General features: G+C 39.3%; 1 protein-coding gene across 16 annotated transcripts in view; it reads left to right on the top strand.

Moving 5' to 3' along the window:
* Positions 1-20,273, top strand: part of sorbs2a (sorbin and SH3 domain containing 2a) — a 65,306-nt gene that overhangs the window by 25,233 nt on the left and 19,800 nt on the right. For 10 of the 16 annotated variants that reach the window (XM_061056352.1, XM_061056461.1, XM_061056411.1 and 7 more), the window contains exons 2-12: positions 5,700-5,755; positions 8,305-8,394; positions 10,576-10,602; positions 10,728-10,852; positions 11,114-11,773; positions 14,844-14,970; positions 16,158-16,333; positions 18,097-18,163; positions 19,012-19,062; positions 19,158-19,371; positions 19,507-19,621. In XM_061056352.1, coding sequence (XP_060912335.1) covers positions 5,746-5,755; positions 8,305-8,394; positions 10,576-10,602; positions 10,728-10,852; positions 11,114-11,773; positions 14,844-14,970; positions 16,158-16,333; positions 18,097-18,163; positions 19,012-19,062; positions 19,158-19,371; positions 19,507-19,621 — 1,662 coding nt within the window. In that variant the 5' untranslated portion in view covers positions 5,700-5,745. Of the gene's footprint in view, positions 1-5,699; positions 5,756-8,304; positions 8,395-10,575; positions 10,603-10,727; positions 10,853-11,113; positions 11,774-12,324; positions 12,745-14,843; positions 14,971-16,157; positions 16,334-18,096; positions 18,164-19,011; positions 19,063-19,157; positions 19,372-19,506; positions 19,622-20,273 lie in introns of all 16 variants that reach the window. The other 6 variants (XM_061056401.1, XM_061056397.1, XM_061056392.1 and 3 more) reach the window with 4 other exon arrangements.

Below are 20,273 nucleotides of genomic sequence, written 5' to 3'. Positions count from 1 at the left end.
CTTTGATTCAAGCTATGGCAAAAGGACGCTTTGTACGTGCAACTATTTTATTTTAGGTTTCCTGTTGAAATTGAAACTTCTTAAGTCAAGATGATAGTAATCATTCTCATGTTTATTATTTGAACAGATCTCTAACATATGAAATACTAGAAATACTTGAAGCTGGAAAGTAAAGGCAGCGTTTACTTAAAGCACAATGGTATTTCCTTATAGCTACTCTCAAATTGATTCCTTTCTTTTTTTCTTACCACAACCCTGCACTCCCCACATTTTTACCACAAAAATGCACCACTCAAATAACTTGGCCGCAATTCAGTAATTAAGGGAAAAAAATATTCTAAATTCTGCCTTTTTTGGAGGGGTGACTCTCCCAGTCAGTCTGATTTCAGAATAGGCCGTCTCGACTGGGATTTATGTCGGCTCTCCAGGGAAATTCTGTTGACTTGTTTAAAAAGGGATTTGTCCTCTCTGATACCGTCACTACGATTAATGCTTTATTTCATCCCCTTCGAACTCACCCAACCCAGGCTTATAACTAATGTTTATTGCAGATTATCATTGCAGATATTTCAGTGTTTTTTTATGAATGTACACTGAATATTGCACCCAGTGCTCCAAAATGTGTCTAGAGTTTATCCTTTTGATATCATTTAGTGTTAACATCTGTATACAGAACAGTTGAGAAAAATGTCTGTCTGATGACTTAAAAGTTGGGTCTTAAAATAGATTTGCTAAGGAGCTTAATCTGTTGACATCCTGTGAGTTTGTCTCAGTCTGAGTGACTACTACAGGGTCAGGACCCCTGAGACTGTAGTCAGCTTATCTCCAATAACTGGTCACTCTCTCCTGCTGTCTTCTGCACCAACTCACAAAGAAGGACCTTTAAATGCTGCGTTAAAAATATAATCTGAAATAATATAAATTATATAAAAACATGGCATTTAAAAAAAACAACAAATAGCTATGATTGAAAAAATATGAATTTCAATAAGACTTTTATACTCAAAGTTATACCACATCCTTATTGGTTGAATTTATGGTGGGGGTTGTCGAGATAACCACAGTATCAAAACATATCAATATCAAATATCACGCTATTCGCAGGTATGACAAACAACTGACATTTTCTGAAGGAGAACATTAGACAAGGCAATATGCAAATCTGCAGGGAAAGGTCCCCAGAAAACTGGAAAATATATTAATTTGAGGGCTCACCTTTCGCTTCCCGTTTTTTTGAAACACAACTGCCTGGGTCTACGATCATTACTCAGCAGGGATGACAGTTCAAGTGACTAAATCTTTTGGACTAGATGCCAAATTTACAGCCGAGAATGTAACAGCATACATTCGAACCAGCAGCTGCATGGCAACATATGGTGTAGGAGATGGTTCCATTTAGCTTATTTACATATTAACATAAGGACAGAAAACTTCACCCAGACAGTCTATGCTATTGACTTTCTCTTGGGTAAGTTTGGGTAGTAGCATCAACTTTAAATACTTTATGAGTCCATTATGTTTTCCAGGATCCAATTGTTGTATTGAAAGAACAATATTTGAATGGACAGTTCAGTCATTGGTCCTTCTTTCATTGTTGTCATATTTCTCTTGGAACAAACGATGGTGACCAACCAATTTGTTTTTGGGCCTACTTTTCTCTATTACCTGGCAGACTGCCAGTGAGTGACAGCATCCCAGTGATCGCTCTTTGAGGAAGTTTGTGTTTTTCTTTCCCACCTTTTGTGTTTCTGGTATGCTGACAGGGTTACAACTTTTACATTTTTATTTTTACAGGAGTTTTTTGTTTTCAAGTTTAGTAGTGTTTTTGATAATTGAGGGGAAAAGTAGCATTTCATGGCATTTTATGAATTTAACTTAATCTTTAAGTAGTATTTCTTATGTTCATCTGTGCCATATTAATGCTTTAACGAAATCACTTTGAGAGATTATTTTTGTGTTAAAGAGTTTTATCAAGGTCAACAATATTTTACTCTTCTGGTGTTGAAAGTTACCATATGATCATCATGGGGAGAGCTTCCGGGGATCAGCTCAATCAATGTTAATGTTCTCCTCATAAAGAAACTGATGAATATGAGCTTCCTACCATAATTACTTCAGTGTCTTGTGTTTCAAAAGGACTCACAGCTCAGACCCTGTGAGTCCACTCATATGAACCGAATGTGTCCCAGCGGGTCACTCAGCAGACTAATGAGACTTGATGGGCTTGTGGTGTTGGACATCACGGCTTTCTGCGGCTTAAAGCTCTGACTTGTGTATTTGCAGTCCCAAAGCTATTACCCTAAGTAATTATATACACACCAGTCCCATGAGTGACCCACCAATGCCTAAATTACAGCCGATGGATAAACCACGGCAGAGTAAGAAAATAAAATGACTAAGAAATGTTACATACCAAATGCCTTGGCCAGCAAAACTAGGACACAAATCTCACTCAACTCTTTGGAAAAGGCGTTCTCTTGGTTTGTTTATATAAATGTAGGCTATGTAGACTTTATTCTGTGCAGATATGGTAGGATTTTTAAGTTATGCATGGATAAAAAGCCTTTAATCCATAAATATATATTCCAGCTCTTCTTATTGTAAGTATTACATTAAACATTACATTTCCGAGTCCCTCTTACCGAATATTAATGGTCAAATTTGGATTCCTTCCAGTACAAAATGTGATATTCATGCTGAAATGCATGAGCTGCTCATGATCCCTTACCAGCCTTTGAGAGAGCTAGACATTTTATATTTTTATAGCTTTAAAAGGTCTATCAGGGCAAATAGTCTGAGCTGTTCAGAGGTGTAGAGCCTCGCAAATTTTCTCCCATCATCCAGCCATAACATTACACCATGGCCACAGCTGCTGTGTCGCCGCTGATCTGTCCCCAAGAAACATGATCCTGTTTATAATCTGACCATCATTTGGGCGCAGACTGCCTGTGACGCCAGACCCCATGATTTACCCTAGTGTGCACGTCTGTGTGTGTGTGTGTGTGTGTGTGTGTGTGTGTGTGTGTGTGTGTGTGTGTCTCACACAGATAGATTTACGATGAGGGTGTACTGTGTGAGGGTTAGGTCTTGAGGGACTGAAAGTATCCCACAATACATGTCTTGAAGTCCTGCAAGTACCAGTATTTCCTCCATTCCAGCAACATGTGTAGGAAACCTTCATATTGGTGCAACAAATATGTTTTTTTTTATGTCTGTAAATAAGGTTGTATTAGAAAAAGCAGGTTAAAAATGTCTTGTCTCTTAAGAGCTTGTGTAAAGGTAGTTGAAAGACCTTGCAGGTTGAACTCAGTATGAAGTGTTTTGCTGTGGAGTAAAAGTCCCAAAGGCACCTTTTATTCTAAGTGTTTCTTGGAAATGCATTCTGATGCAAACACAGTTATTAGTTTGTGTTTCCCATTTGGGAAAAGAAGGCAGGCAATTAAAACTGAATAACTTTTATTGAACGCCTGACTTGCAACAGTTTTTGTTTTATGATCTTTCTCAGTTTAAATCTCAAAGTGAAATATTCAGTGACAGTAATTTACAAATGGACAGATGCATATAAATGCACCCCATAGCCCAATGCAGTGTTTTTTTTAAATGATATTAAACACAGAATAGATTAACTGAGGTGTCCCATAAATTGTTTTTTTATATATCATATAATCACAAGATTAACAACATTGAATTTGCTTAGTTTTTCATTTCTTCTCTAATATATTTTGCAGTTTGATAATGTCAGCCGTTTTATTGGTCCAGGTCAAGTTTTAACGCTACTGAGAAATCTTGGGGTGCTTCACTTGTGATGCGGCCACAGTAAAACACAGGCTTTTCTTGAGCATTTAATTCTAATTAAAACATTTTCTTGTAAAAACTTCAACAGGATAGGTTGTTGAAGACAATTTGTAATCAAAAGGAAACTAGAGAAAACTTCCTTTCAACACAAGTGCTGTTGCCACTTGTCCATGTGGGGTTTAAGTTTTACAGTTATTCGACGTGTTAAGACCATACATGGATCAACTTCCTTTTCTCCTTTCTGTTACAACTCCTTTTATAAAGACATTTAGAGTATACTGAAAGTCTGTTTGCTTCAGAGTAATTGTGCAGCTATTTAAACTAAAATGTCATGAATACTCCAGCTACCGTGCATCACATTCTCCAAAATTCACAACAGTATCTCCATGTGTGTAATGCAATGTTAGTGATGTATCATAGTTATTTACATAGCAGACATTTATGATCCCCCACTGCAGCCGCTGTGTGCTGTCACTTACAGTATCTGTCATACACGTTAAGACCCATGATGACACATGTTCATGCAAACTCAGAGCCCTGCAGCAGTCACTTTTGTGTTCATGGCTTTTGATGTGTGAGCAATTCATATCAATCATGCACCCTACTGCAACAGTTCCAAGAATACGTCTCCATGCTGTTCTGATTCAATGGCTTTAAGCTTCGGCTTAAACATATTTTTGAAAACACAGGCAGTACGTGTAGATTTTATTTAAATATCTTTGCACAGTTGTATGTACTGCAGCTGCACTTTTTAAATAAAAAGAGGGCTCAGGTTTATCTACCTGCTTTATTATTTTTATGAATTGTATTATTATTAGTGTTATTTGTATTTATTGTATGTAGGCTACATGTTACTGGTTTACCTTAAACACTAGGTTGCATCTTGTATTTGCAATAAGCAGGGCTCCAGAGTGCGACCAATTTTAAGAGCGAGCGACCTGAGTGCCAGAGTAGCCTCACTGAAACGGAAAAAGAAAGTAAACGCAACAAAACGAGGGAAAATGAAGAGAGGTAGTAACATTGAAAGTTTTTTCATTAAGAAAACTAAGCCTACTGTTACAACCAGCCCTACTACTGTCATTCCATCCATCCCGACTACTGAGAGTCCATCCAGCCAAGACACGGAGCCCTCGGCCCTCACATCCAGACTAAGTGTAGGTTGCGGACACCGGTGTTGAGCCTGATGATAGACTTATATTACCCCTGGTTATAGTAAAAACAGTAAATTAGAATTAATAATAACTGATTTTAATTACAGATGGTTCATTTTTAGGTCACCCAGACGTGAACGTGTTGTGTTGATCACCTAAAAGTTTCAGCGAGACATCACTTCTAAATGCAGTAGCCTGCTGTTGAGCCTTTATCACCGGCTTTCATCAGACCGTAAAAATATAACTATTACTGAACATTTCATTCTTATCCAAAACCGATATCACGCACATGCTGTCCAATCATACAGAGGTCCGCTGGTTTAACCATGGAGCAGCGCTAAAATGCTTCCTCGAATTGCGCACGGAGATGGCACAGATTCATGGCGCATAAAAAGTCAGTGACAGAGTTAGATTACAATATGATGCTCTACACCTTATTCTTGTTTAAAAATCATTCACATTATATGAAAGTTATGGAGAGCGATAAAAAGGTGATCTTATGGCGTTAAAGGCGACACAATGAAAAACTTGGGTGCACCTAAATTTTGTGCTGGTGCGCCTAAAAAAAGTTAGTCTGGAGCCCTGATAAGCAATCATTTTTGTGCCATCTCAGGAAGATACATGTTTGTATGTAAATCACTTGAAAACACATCTTTGGTTCTGTTTTAGAGCAAAGGTCTGGTGTTGAGGTAAACCTTTTTGTGGAAAACAATTACTTAGTTTTGTCTAAAATACTGCCTTTTCTATTTTCAGGAAAGTGGGTCCTCCTGCAACAGATCAGTAAGAAGTGCAGCTCAATATGAATACAGGTATTCACACAAAGACACACATGGATGTACACATACACACAAACCACATGTTGTATAGTGTGTACCTTTGATCCTTTATGATTAAATGTCAATATGATTACAAATAAGACCAGCAAGCTATTACAACTCTGCTATACAGACCAGTTTTTAACTGAATATACTTGATAAAAAAAAACAATACACAGGGCTATAACTTCTCTCGCCCTGGCTTCAGCTTTATTCAACACACACACATGTGTTCAGTGAGCTAAATTACAGCAACAACCACTGCTTTTCAGCAGGTAAGGTTATTCCCATGGGTCACATTACTCAAAAACATTAACGGTGAGGGCATACAACTAACAGAACAGTCTGTTACACATTCACCATGTCAGCCGTGACCAGTAGAAGTAATGTCTGGAAGTACTCTGACAAAAAAAGCTAACAACAAATTGTAGTGTGTAATGTTGCATATCATCATAGTTTGATGCTTAAAGGGATGGTTCTGTATTTTTTAAGTAGGGTTTTATGGGGTACTTGTCAATGGGCCCATTTAAGGAGAGTGCAGGCATTAAGGAGAGAGTGCAGACATGGAAGCTAGGCTATACGGCTTTACTGCCGGGGTTGTTGTCTGCCTGAAGGCGCACTGATCAGCCGTTTTATTCTGCATGTACTGTTCAGGAATTGACGGCAGTGGCTGAATAAAGTTTTTCCTGTCATTTTCATACTTCAGAGCTCTGTGTTGTTTTATTCTCTATATTTATAAAGTTTATGCCCAACTAATAAACCTTGGTCACATTATCATCAGTTGTCATTTCATTCAGATAGTGGGATTTAAAGACAGCTGTCCTACAGACACACAGTTCTTATGAGCACATATTTTTTTTATGTTGAAAATATATAACTAGTGAGTAAACGAGTCCTCGTTGATAAGGTAATGAGAGTATTCAAATAATAAAGTGTAATCAGGGTTCCCACCCGTCCTCGAAAACCTGGAAAACAGTTGACTAATTTTCGAGTACTGGAAAAAACCTGAAAAATCTGAGAAAAAGTCAAATGTCCTGGAAAATCACGTGTTGTCCTGGAAAATTATTCCAACACTCTCCTACAGGGTTGGACATTTTCACCGCCACGCGTTAATAAAAGTAGCTATTTGTTACATAATCCACAACGCAGATTGAATGGAAGTTTATAGATAATGTAATGGCTCTGCCTCCCCCTCGTGTCAAAAGCTGATATTTATTTACAATTTAGTTGAGAGGATGGAGGTAGACTTGTGTTTTCTCCTTGGTTTGAGGTCAGCACATTAACAGTAGTTACTTAACATTATTGATGACGTGCTAGCTTGCACTGAATCTTCCTCTCCAGATGTTTTTTCTTACTAACCTAGCTGCTGTCTCACTTCCAGGCCTATGACTTTGTGCCTGACAAAAGTGATAGTGAAATACAACTATTTCATACGTTTGATATATGCCAATTGGCAATGTTTATAAACTGCAGATTGGAAAAGATAACCGCGTCACATGTGAAAAAATGCATTCATATGCACAATGAATAGGTACCCAACTGTGTGAGTCAAACATGGGCTGAATACTGGCTAACCTTTTACTTTGCTTGCATTGTCTCTTCAAATGCAAAACTGCGTTGTTAAGGGTAAAAATGGACCATAACATGATATTAAATGTTTAACCTTCGAAGCGGTAGCTCACAGTGGATGTGATTAGCCTTGTTAAAGACTACACTTAATATTGGTGTGGCACAATCACGGACTGTCATACCAGCTCGATCATCACTGAAAATGTGCTGGAAAAGTCCTGGAAAATGATCTCTGGAAAAGAGTGGGAACTCTAGTAATGCCAACCCTTCACACCTACTAGGGCTGTCATTTTTATTCAATTTTTTTAAAAAAGTGACAGCACTAATTCCTACCCTGTTTCACCATATTGATGTCAGTCCTTTTCAGCTTCGGTTATTGTGACTGAAAGCAACACTAGTACAGTAAAAGCCTTTATGCTTTTAACAACAGTGACGTATTCCTCTGGAATACATGTTCAAAGCTGACTCAGACTTGGCAGTGATCCCGAGCTAAAATGCCTATTACGGCTGGAAAATCAATGATGAGTTATCCGTCTTTGGACCTTCTCCATACACCAACAGTCGGTGTCAGTCAATGGTAGCCTAACTCATCTTGGTTGTTTGCCTGTATTTACAATGTGCAACATGGAAGACAACATAGAAATAGATGTGCCACGTGCTGCAGATAGTACAGACAGAGTTAGGTTTGTATTTGTAGCTTCATGGCTCATCCAATGTAAAAGGATCTTCTTTTTAAGTATACTGTATCTGACAGAAATGTTTAGGCTAGTGAAGCTAATGCAATACAATCCTCAATATAAAGCATTTTTGGATGAAACCTTAAAAGCATGTGCTTTGCCTCAAATTATTTTTGTTTTGCTTCTGCTGGATGCATTTTTGTGTGCATGTGTATTCATCTCTTTTTTTGTATATACATGTGCATGTGTGCTGCTGCTGCTGCCTCTATGATCACCTGCCTGGCTTGGATTTCTCAGATAGCGGAGGAACCGCTCGCCATAGCGTGGCCTTGTCACTCGTTCTCTCTCCCATGAAGAGAGTCCAGAGCTCACCAAATCTAGGAACAGGTACTAACACTCACAAAAACTACAAATTAACGCTTGTTGAAATAGGAGGAGTTATATACACAGTAACTAAAAATCGAGGCCATGCTAAGTATTAACTAGACTAACATCAAATTTTGAGGTAAGTCTTTAACCAAGTGGCTTTTATTGATTTCCAGAATCATGTTTGGGTTTTATCGTCCTGATATGGCTTGAGCATATTTGAAAAAAAATCAAATATTTAGGCTGTGGCTTCATCAGTATGCTTTAGCAATCTTTGGAATGTGGGATGCTATATATATTTTGTTATGCTTTTAGTTCCTTCCTTTCCTTCCTTGTGTGTGTCTCAGGCTTGCTTGTGCTTCTTAACTCAGTCATGATTCATTCAATCCAACATGTTGTTGATGTTATTTTCCTGTCCTTTGACAGCTTGAATATGCCATACTCACACACTCCTCCACTTCATGTCTCCTCTTTGTGGGTTGTTTATTCCACCTTTCCTGTTGCCTTAAGTGTTTTAATCACTGTTCCTTCCACCTCTTGTTACTCTTTCGTCTTTGACAAAGTAGTTTGGTTGGACATGGCACAACTCCAGTTCACATATAGCTCTTAGATAATGCTGAAATATTCTTGATGGGCCTTTGTTTAAATTGAAACTACAGCATTCTGCCTAACTCTTCCTTAGTTTCATGTACACAGTATTAAAGTAGATCTTCTATCTGTATGCCTTTTTATGCTTAAGTTGTCAACTTCTTCTCATCACACATAACTTGACAAGCTAAGTAAAACTGTAGAATTGAAGAGCTTTTAACATAGCTTCCAGAGGATACAGCTGGTCCTCTGCTGAAAGAGCAGTGTTTGTGTCTGAAGCTTGACAGCATCCAAGATAACAGCTGCAGCCATGTAGGCATTCCAGCTCTGTCAGCTTCCTTTTAACCATAGTTAGTCACTGAGATAGAAGGTTTATGCGCATGGTGAAACTGATCAAAGCATCCTTCAGAGGGCTTTGGGCACTCTGCTTGGCCATGAGAGCATATTTGCGAAGGAGAACAACAGACATCATGAGAGGATGGAGTGGGACGCAGTCAGCACTAGTAGCTCTTTACGGTTCACTGACCATTGCTAATGAGTCAATTGCTTTACTTGTAGTTTGTTCTCAGTTTTTTTTTTCTGTTTTCTGAGCCATCCCAGCTTGAAGTATCTTCACAGGTGACACTAGAAATATTTAATTAAATGAAAATAGCTTAGCAGACGTGCCAAAAAATGCATGAAAATAAATCTGTAAAGATTACCTTTGGTGCCCATTATGGAAGAATTCCACTCAAAGCTGATTAAATCGAGGCGATGGCCTAGCTGTCAGGTCGCGTCCCTTGTACAGAGGCCATAGTCTCTTCTGCATGTCATTCCCCACTTTCTCTCTCCCAGTTTTCTACTCTATCCATAGTCCTGAAAAGCCATAAAATAAATCTTTTAATGAAAAAAATATTTATTCTTTTGTGCTTTGTAGTCGCCACTAGGGATTCAAGGAAATGAGAATGAGGCTTCTACACCTTTCCAAATAACAACAGCATACAGAAATAATTTCAATTGCTGGTTTAGTTCATGGAGCAGGTGCCCCATGTACAGAGGCCAAAATCCTCATTGAACTGGTTTTAGGTTCAACTCCCAGTCCTGACCTTTTTGCTGCATGTCATCCCCTGCTCTCCTCAAATTTCCTGTCTATCTTCAGCTGTCCTATCAAATAAAGGTTAAATTGAATTAATTGAGTTTATATGCCTTCAAAAAGTTGGCAGGAAAACTTTATTGATTGGAATTATTGGGAAGTGGGAAATCTATAAACTACTGGAGACAATGAGGTCATTATTAGCGTAACTGTACCAAACTTCTAGTTTGGAGCACTAGGTTCAGAGTGATAAAGTAAACATTTTAGTACAAAAGGTGATATTGTGTATCACATAATAAGTCAAGCAGTCGTTAATAAAGAACTGTTCTGTGCTTTTGCCCATTCAGTTTGTCTTTTCAAACCAGTGTCTACACCGTCCATCCCCAAGTCCCTGTGTTTCTCATTAACATTCTCCCAAGTTTTTTGGGAGACAACAACTACTGTAGATCATATCTTTGGTAGTATTAACACTAGTGCTGCTGGGATACAATTACTCTTTCAGTCATGTTACTTATTACTACTGTTTCTCCTCTGTTCCTCAGGGAGTGATTCTCACTCATCAGATTTGGGTAAGTCTCTGTTCCTTTTATGATTTCAGATGAAATACCCAACACAGCACATAAAAAATAATGAAGCTATGAAATGTTATAAAATGATCAATGAGTGATGTTAAGTTTATTAACTTCATCTTCAGATTCTTGGCGGTCACGCAGTGTAACAGATGGCCTGAAGAATGGAGATGCTGGCAGCTCATCTCTTGCTGCTAAAGGCTTCCGCAGTGTCAGACCCAACCTACAGGAAAAAAAGGCAACAACACAGGTAAGATTTATCTTAAAACAACTCTCCCAGATGTTCTGCTTTACTGGTACGTTAAGTAAAAAAAAAAGTATTTGTCTGTGTAAAAATGATATCATTAAAGACATCACAAACCATTATTATTATGGGTAATAACACAGAACCATACTACATTTCTAAGCTCATATGGAAACAACCTGATGATTTGTGTTAAGCTTTGCTCTGATTTTTGTTGTTCTTGTCGCTTGAACTTGTGTTGGCTGTTGCTTTCATTTGGCCATTAAGGATATGAATCACGTGCCATTACCACCCCCAAGGAGAGAGAGTTTCCACTTCTCACCCACTGGCGCTAATCCTCTAGACTACGACTCCCTCGTTTCCCTGGCTAAAGATCTTAGTCCTGGAATGCTAACATTCACACAGAATGAGAAGGCAATTTTAAAAGAGTCCTACACTGTTAGCAGCACAGCTTCTTACTCTTACTCAGAGACCAGTTCAAACACAGTCCAAGAGGAACACCAGTCCACTGTTTCAAATGATACCAGCAGCTGTAGTGCATCTGCTTCTGCTAACACACAGGCCCAGGAACGTAAGGTCTCTTCCCTCAAATTAACTCCTGTAACCATCCCTGACCCCCCGGCTCACCTCAACTCTGACAACAACCCACAAACTAAGACCACTTGTTCCCCACCAACCACTTCCCCACCTCCACAAAAGGGTCCTACCTTGTCTCCACCTCAAACACAGACAGCCTCACTTTCTGTCAGTTTGGGCCTTGAGAATCTGAAACATCCAGAAACTCAGCCTTCAAGCAACACAATGGAACCCAAGGTCCAAGATCAAGCCCCAAATCGGATCCCTGGTACAGCTCCATCCCATTCCAAGGTGGAAATGACGAAGGCTCCTCCTGCAGTTCCACCAAGGCCCTCTGCTGCAGAACTGTTGGTACATAACTGACAACATACTAGAACTAGGAGATACTACCGACATAAAAGAGATAAATGTTTTTGGTGTTTTGAGGCAACTAAAGTGTGCAAAATCAGACATGTGTTCATTAAGCCAAGGGTGTGTAGCCTGAAAAAAAAGAAAGAAATGGATACAAAGGTGTTATTTGTTATAAGGTCCTGTGTGTGTTGCAGTGTGAGTTGTGTTTGCTTTGGTGCTGCCATCCAACCAACCAAACTTGTGATTCTACATTATGTGTGATCTCCTTCTGTATGTGTGATAACCAACCATTTAATTTATTTTATGTATACCATGTCACTGTCTGTGTACTGTATATGCTGCCTTTGAACTAACAGAGCCTCTTAATTCACAGCATTAATCATTTTTCAGATGATGATGATTCTGCAGCCTCATGAAACATAGAGCAGCATTTCTTCTTCAGTTAAGCTCACGTGTTGCACATCCTTTAAGACAACATTGCTATTGAGTGATGTCACTGAGCACTCTTCCTCCTTTTTTTTTCAATCAACTCCCTCTCCTTTCAACACCAGGGGCCACCCTCCCCTGATCCCATGGCACGACACTCCCAATTTCGCTGCCACAGCTCAGAATCACTCGACTACCCATCAAGCTTAATGCCCAAGGCTCTGTCACCCACCCCGTACGTTCCTAGCGGAGCCAGCAGCACAGCCGGCACGGTGAGCGGGCCAAGCTTTACCACAGCCAGCACTGGTGGCTTCGTGTCACCCTCTGCCTCACCTGTCACCGTGTCAGCTCTCAGCCACTACTCGTCATCCACGGTGGGTCTGCTGGACGAGTTGCAGATCTGTAGCCTGGACTCACCTGGCGCCTCACCCACACCATCGCCCACCCTCAGCCACATCTCCACCTACACATCCACTGCTGGCCCTGATGATGTGCTAACAACCTCTGTGGCCTCCAACACTGCGGCAGCAGCCACTGTCACTAATGTAATTATCCCAACAAGTCACTGCTGTAACACTTTTTATTAACAAAAACAAAAGGTGACCTTCTGCTCCCACTTATTCTGATGGCTGAATCAAACCTTCAAAAACTGTGTTTTATGTCCAATTTTTACCTTTCACTAACATCTACAATAACCTTTTAAATACCCAAATTACACTAAATCCCCTTTGTTTCTGTATAATGTCAATGTGTCTATACTCATCAGAACTTTGTCTTTATGTATCTGTCTTTGTTTCTCTTTGTTTTCCCTTCTGGCATCCAGTTAAATTAGTGCATTTATACTGTCTTTTAAAGGCCAGTTCATATCAGAATTCATGATGATGTAAAACCATATTTTGAGAAGTTATGGGGGTTGTTGATGATATTGGAAGTTCTCCAGCAGCAGGTGGAGTGATTTTATAATTGAACATGCAACAGACTGCAGTTATGTTTCATTTCGCTCATTACATCGCCACAAGCACCAGTGTCCCCTGTTACAAAGAGTTTGAAATTGAAAATAAATTATACTCACATTGTCTATTCTATTCTATTAGTCTGACCTTGGCTTCTCATTAGTAAAGCCATTAGCTTGTTCTCCATCATGTCAATCAAAGTTACTTTATCTCTGTTCACTCCAGAACTTGTGGCTCAATAAGTGCAACCGATTGGAAACTCACTACATGGTCTTATTCTATCAGAGAAGCAGTGATCAACCTTAGTGCCATTTACAGAACTGTTGATTGGTCTGCCTGTCTAACAAAGAAAATATTCTTTCATATACCAAACTTTAGAAACACTAAACAAATTTAAGATCACAGATCGAGGACTCTGTTATATTTTGTTTGTGGTGGTTAACTGTGTCCTTAACATCACAGTAGCAGCAGCAGTAATCTGACTATTTTTTGTCTACACAGGATGCGTGTTGGTAGCCGGTGTTGTGGCAGCCCTCAGAGCCCAACATAGAAGGACTTTAATTATGCTTTTAAACAGAAAAAAAGACTTTATGCGGGCAGTGTAGATGACCAGATTGTTCAAAATAGAAGCAACAAAAGCTTCCTGGGCTGTAAAATGAGGCCAATGCAGAAATGCTTTTAAGTTCAACCCAGAGGTAAACTGGACATGATGGACGTTCTGAAAGACGTTTTGCATCTCATCTGAAAGGCTCTTTATGTTTTTATCATGACAGGGATGACGGGAAAACCTCAGGGATTAAATGCCCATTAAAAAAAAAAGAAAATTCAGTACTTCAAATGTCAACTTCAGGCTTGCTCCACAAGCGAGTAATCACCCTTAAACCCCCAAATTATATTGTCCAAAATAAAAGGACATAAACATGTTTACATCCTGGTACAAAGAATGTTTATCCATTGTAGATTTCTCTTTAATGTCCACATTTACAGTCTATAGTTACATCAGACAAGCGTGAGACAAGACAGCTTAAAACAAGGCTCAAATGTCTCCTGTGAAGACATGAAATAAGAGCCGTCAAGAGGATATTAATGTGTTCTTTTACTCTGAGTTGATCACAGTTAAGAGTTAGCTTGCTAAGTAGTGAATTATTTTAGAACAAGCATCACCACCGTGAGCCTTGATCTGAGTCTTTGAAATCAATTTACTGTCTTTATCCTTTGTCAGATGAAATCCCTTGTTCCTGTTTCATGTTGAATGGGAGAGCATTCTTCAGAACAGCCTCCCATCATAACTGTATCATGTCTTAAATGTCACAACTAATTTATAATGAACTGTATGTGAATCTAAAAGAGTTGTTTGTTTCCTGTCACTGACCTAATCTTCTGTCTGTTTTGAAGTTAAGTGATTGAATAATGCCCCTCCCACTCACTAACTGTTTCTACATTGTACAGTTAGTCCCCTGGTCAGCCCCAATGTCTGTCTGTACCTACATTCACTTCCACTCTATGTTGTTCTGCCCCTTTATTTGTTAGGTTTTATGGTGATATGGTGACTAATGACAGATTTATTTATTTTACATTTTTCAATTCAACAACATTCTCCAACATAGAAAATGGAAACGTGTTCTCTTTGCTGTACAATTCGGTTTGTTGAGACCAATTATCTGAGTTTCTGACTTGTGGATCTCCTGCAGGGCCAGGTCCTCTCTCACGCGATGAATGGGAGTACGAGCCATCCACAGAGGCCTCTCTCCCCGCCGTCCTACCCTCCTCCTCCCACCTCACTTCACAGGGGGCATCTGAGACAGAGCAGGAGTTCAGGTGAGTCGCATCATGTCTTTTTCCCTTTTATTTCTACAATTCTACAATTCACTTTCAGTGGAAAAAAAAGTTTGAAATTAATTATTTGAAAGAAATCTGAAAATGCAACAATCATTTTAATTAGTGAAGTCATTACATTTCAGGTACTTGTCCAATGCTACTAAATACTTATACTATTTAAATGATTAGAACATAGAAACACTTCAATCATAAATAATAGTCTAAAACATTTATGCACCAATAAAGTGATCTTTTTTACTTTATCTATTCGTAACAATTAAATAATGAACAGTCCTTTAGTAATCGTTTTTTCATTCATTCAATACCAGGATATGAGATGTTTCACTATACCTCTAAGTACGAGGCAGAACAATTTATCCTGTGTGAACATAAATCGTCTTAGTGATCTGCTTGTGTCACAAGATTGGTCACACATACTAACGACGATTTCCAATTTGTATCCCATATAATCCTGCTAAATTGATTGAACTATGAAGTCGTGCACCACAGTCACCAACAAACAAATGAATGAGTCCAACTCGATTCAATCTCACAACTGCCCGCATGTAAATCTCGATCACAACCTTCAGCCGTCAATTACTTATAAACCAGCCCTTCCGTCAGTTATCAATCCAATGTGTCAGCACCCAGGGGTCGTTCATCATCGTAGTCAGAGCTGCACAGCATACGTACCAGCACATGTTTTTCTTCTTCTGTGCGGAAATGTTTGAAACTGTAGTCCTTGTTAACATCAAAGAGACAATAAAGTACTGCATTTATCGTTTTTGTATGTTGAATAAAGAGTGTAGACAGGATTTCACCCACCACTGAAATGATTTCAGGGAACTGCAGCTACAATCATCATTTCTGTCCTCCTTTTAGCCTTGTAACAGTATTTCAGCTGGTGGGAAAAAAGAGGGTCTTGGATGGACTGACCGTTTAACACCTTCTTTTACAAATCAGATACAAAAACAGATACAAATCACTGTTAAAATCACAGAATTAAATCAAAGTTGATGCTCTCTTTGGAACACAATCACAAAATAAACCAGTAAATGTTATAAATTATATAATTAGTGCTTTTTCAGCTATTTATGATGTTTGAGTTTAGATGTGTTTTTTGTATTTGTAAATACATCTTAAAAGTTTCTTCTTTTCTTTCCTCGCCTCTTCCTCGTTGTTTCTAGAGGGCAGCGAGACGGTTACCAGAGAGTCTGTAGTGTCGGGCCGCACAAGTGTGTGCAGCACCGTGCCAATCGCCTGCTTCTCAGAAGAAGAGAAAAAGGTGTCTGTCATCAAAGCTCCTCATTATGAAGGGATCGGTCCTGTGGACGAGTCCGGCATCCCTATCGCCATCCGCACGGTGAGCTGAAATGAACACACGGAGCTGAACACGTTCATTTCTTGCAGACTGACTCGGTTAGGTACTGTTGTGTTGCACAAGAGTGTCTTTTGGTCCATTTCTGTTGTCTTGATATGTGATCAGGCTCACGAGAGGGGATTACTTTCAGCTGTCAGCAGCCTCATAAAAATGGCTATCACTATTTGCAGTATCTCTTTTTCTCTACCTCTGTGTTCTTATAGAGATGGGCTCAGTCAAGGTCTTTCTTTAGTACAACAAAGTCCTCCCAGTTTACTTTTCCCAACAGATCTCTCTGTGTGTTATTTCTGTTGAGGCTCTTTGTGTATTAACAAATCACTCAGTTATCCATTTCTTGAAGAGCAGCTTTTAAAAGCCAACATATTAAACTACAGAATTAGCAAGCAAGTGGAAGTTACAGGGTGATTGAGAGACAGGCCGAGAGAAAAGGTGAAAAGAAAAAAAAGTAGAGAGAAGAGAAACAGATGCTCCTTGTTGAGAGCAGACAAACATTTTTGTGGGCACTTTATTTGGTAACCGTGGAGAGGGATGTGGTAATTGGCCCGTCTTCTGGCCGTGTCAATGCTACATGCTCAGTCACATACACTCCTTCACTGTGGAGCCGAACCGCCTCTTCTCAGACCAGATTCCAGACACAGTGTTTAGTGCTACGGAATAAAGAGAGGATTAAGTCTCTCTGCCATTTGATAGCTCTTTTTTCAAGTGGCTGTTAGATCTGTACAGTATAAACAAAGACACAAACAAGTTTCTCCATCCAGAGCAGCAGGAGCTTCCGCTCTGATTTTGTATCAACATCTCTTCCCAGTCATCCCAATGTTTTCACTAAACATCCTCAAACCTAAAAGCATTATAAAATATGGCTATATAATTGTATATACTGTATTTGTTTTTACTCTGAGGATTTAAAGCTGAAATGTTGAATTTACAAACTTCCATGTGTTTTAAACGATTGAACGCATGCTTTAGTTTTTCATTTCTTTGTTGCTAAGTTGTGAAAATGACAGTAACTGGCCTAAGAAGCATGTTAATTATATTTTTGTATACATGCACTAACACTTATAATATAAAAAATGGTTGCATTGTTTGAATAAATTCACAGAAAAGAAAAGTTAAAACATTTGTATACTCCCTGAAAGTGACCTAGATCCATGAAAATCAGGATATATGATGCGAAGTGTTTTTTCAATGTGTTTCCATGTGTGATACAAAAATGAAACCTGACACGTAATATGCATAGATAGATGAGATTAATGGGCCTTCAGCACAGTGACACAAGATACTCTAAAAGTAATAATAATGATTATTATTTCAGCAGACATGTTATTGTGAGAGTGATAATCATGCAATCCATGAATTAATTAAACCTATTCTTATCAGCGTTAACTGATCAATAGATGAAATATTCTGTTAAGAGCAATGAATAGACCCTAGCCTGGAATAGAGAGCATGTTGATTCTTGAGAAGATTCTTTATTGCTGGGAAAGAAAGGGGAAGTTAAGCGATCCCATTTTTCACTGAACAACCTCAAACCTTAAAGCATGATAAACAAATGTCTTCAGATATGTCAGCAGAAGTTACATTCTCTGTGAGTGAAAATAGTTCCTTGGAAAGGCTGAGAATGTGTTTTTCTGCAAACAGTTATGTCCTGTAAAACAGATGGAGCCATTTCTATTTTCTTACCACAGCTATCCAGTTAATGTTGCATTTCACGCCACATAAATTTTTATGTTTATTTCTCCCCACAGACAGTGGATAGACCAAAGGATTGGTACAAGACTATGTTCAAACAGATCCACAAGGTTCACAAAGCAGGTAAGGTATAGTTCTGTTTCATACTGAACCAAAGAAATGTCCCTTCATCTGATGTGATTTGATCGTATGACGTCATGAGCGGAATTCGGCATGCATGCATGCGTCTGTGTATCTTTGTGTGTCTGTTCGTGCCAGTTCTTGTTTAAGCGTAAGGTCCAAAGAGCCTCAGAGCCAGAACTCATTAGATGAGAGCAAGAGAGTTTGGAGAGCAGGCAGAACAGAGAGAGACCTCTAACAGACTCAGAGCTGTCCTGGGAAATCTGCTCTCATTTAGAGGGCTCCACAGAATCACACAGTCTGCACAAGGCTTGTTTGTTCATAACTGCTCAGGCTTCTGCTGCTGCAACCTTCACTTACACAAACACCCGCGCACAAGCAGACACACACACACACACACACACACACACACACACACACACACACACACACACACACACACACACAGACACACATGGGCAATCGCTGTTTTGTGACTTTATTTTCCTAAAATTCGTCATTTTGATGGCTTCTGGAGTATTCCCATGGCTTTTTAAATGTTCACACATTCACAGTGAAATCACTTTATCTGATGAGTCCAAAAATTGTTTATTGAAAAACATTTGTTTGAAACACGCTGAGTTTGTAGATGAACAGAGAGGAATTGGTTTATTTATGCTGCTTGGCTGGTTTCGATGTTTCTCTATGCTGCACAAAAGTCACTATTGGAAATGACTTTGTAACTGCCAGAACTAAGCTGACTAAAGAGGCTGATATCACTGGAGAGGAAAATACAACTTGTATTCTCTGTGCCAAGCAGTTCTGACATGTCAACATTAACTCTTTACTCCCGTTTTTATTTCTTCTTCCAGATGATGACTATTCTGACACATACAATGCCACATATGCTGTCATCAACAATGGTAAGACATTATAAATATATAAATAGATGTCTTTCATACAATAAGTTATTCTATGAACCTCTACCTGTCTGTCTCCTGTCTCCTCTCCTGAACAGATGACTACAATCTGTCATCCAGCACCGCCATGGCCCACCCTGCACCCAGGACACACACATACAGGCCGCTCGCCAAAAGTCCCTCAGACAACGGAGGGCATCTAGGACCTCGAGAGCCTTCCCCATCCCCCATACCCCCACCTCCTCCACCCATGCCATCTCTCCTCCAACTGAGAGCAAGGGACAGCGACCGCGACAAAGATTCACCCGACTCGTAAGAGGAGCTTCCCCTTTTATTTGAGGATCAATAACACAATAAACTGACACTCAATTAATATTGTCCAAAAAAAAGCACTTAACCGGATGAATTATGAAATGATTGAAAATGTGTCTCTTTGTCTTTCATCAGGAATGAGTGGGGACCGCCTAACAGGAAAGTGGACACACGAAAGTACCGTGCAGAGCCCAAGAGTATTTTTGAGTATGAGCCTGGAAAGTCCTCGATTTTGGAGCATGAAAGACCAGTAAGTATATGAAAATTTTATTTCATTTTAATCTGATGAATTGTGACTTTTTCCTTTCTTTCATGTTTGATCAACCTTTGAGGAGGTGCTGATCTAGAACCTGCTCAGGCCGTAATTATTATTCTTTACGTCATTTATTGGCCCTGATAGCTGCTTTTCTAGCTGTATTAAAACCAGCTTCTCTGGGAGAATATTTCTATTACTGTGAATGTGGAGTGACTAATTCTGCTATTGGTGTATTTACACTTGATAAAGATTAGCTTTAATGCTGTTCGTCTTCAATTTGGTGCTTATTAAAGGACAACTTCTGAAGAGGTAAACAGGTGAAGGTTAAGAAATAAGAGTGCAGAGAAGGACTTGGATTGCATTAAAGTAATGAGATGCATGCATGGAGAAAAGTGCTACAAACACATTAAGCTTTCTTATCTGCTCGTCTTAGTAGACACTGTTTTGTGATAGAGTCTCACTTTGTGGGCTTTTGCTTGGACTCCTTTTCATCAGACAGTGTGGGCGTTAAAAAAGCGAAGGTTTCCAGCGCTGCATCCTCTAGTGACGGTGCCGGCTATTCGCTCTGTGTGGGGTGAATGACATGGTGGATAGCAGCAGAGATAATTAACATGTAGACAGAAGGAAAAAATAGACATGAGGCATA

Source organism: Labrus mixtus, chromosome 2, assembly GCF_963584025.1.
Source record: "Labrus mixtus chromosome 2, fLabMix1.1, whole genome shotgun sequence".
NCBI classification, from domain to species: Eukaryota; Metazoa; Chordata; class Actinopteri; order Labriformes; family Labridae; genus Labrus; species Labrus mixtus.
The sequence above is the reverse complement of the archived record's forward strand: the minus strand, read 5'-3'. Positions and strand labels throughout refer to the sequence as shown.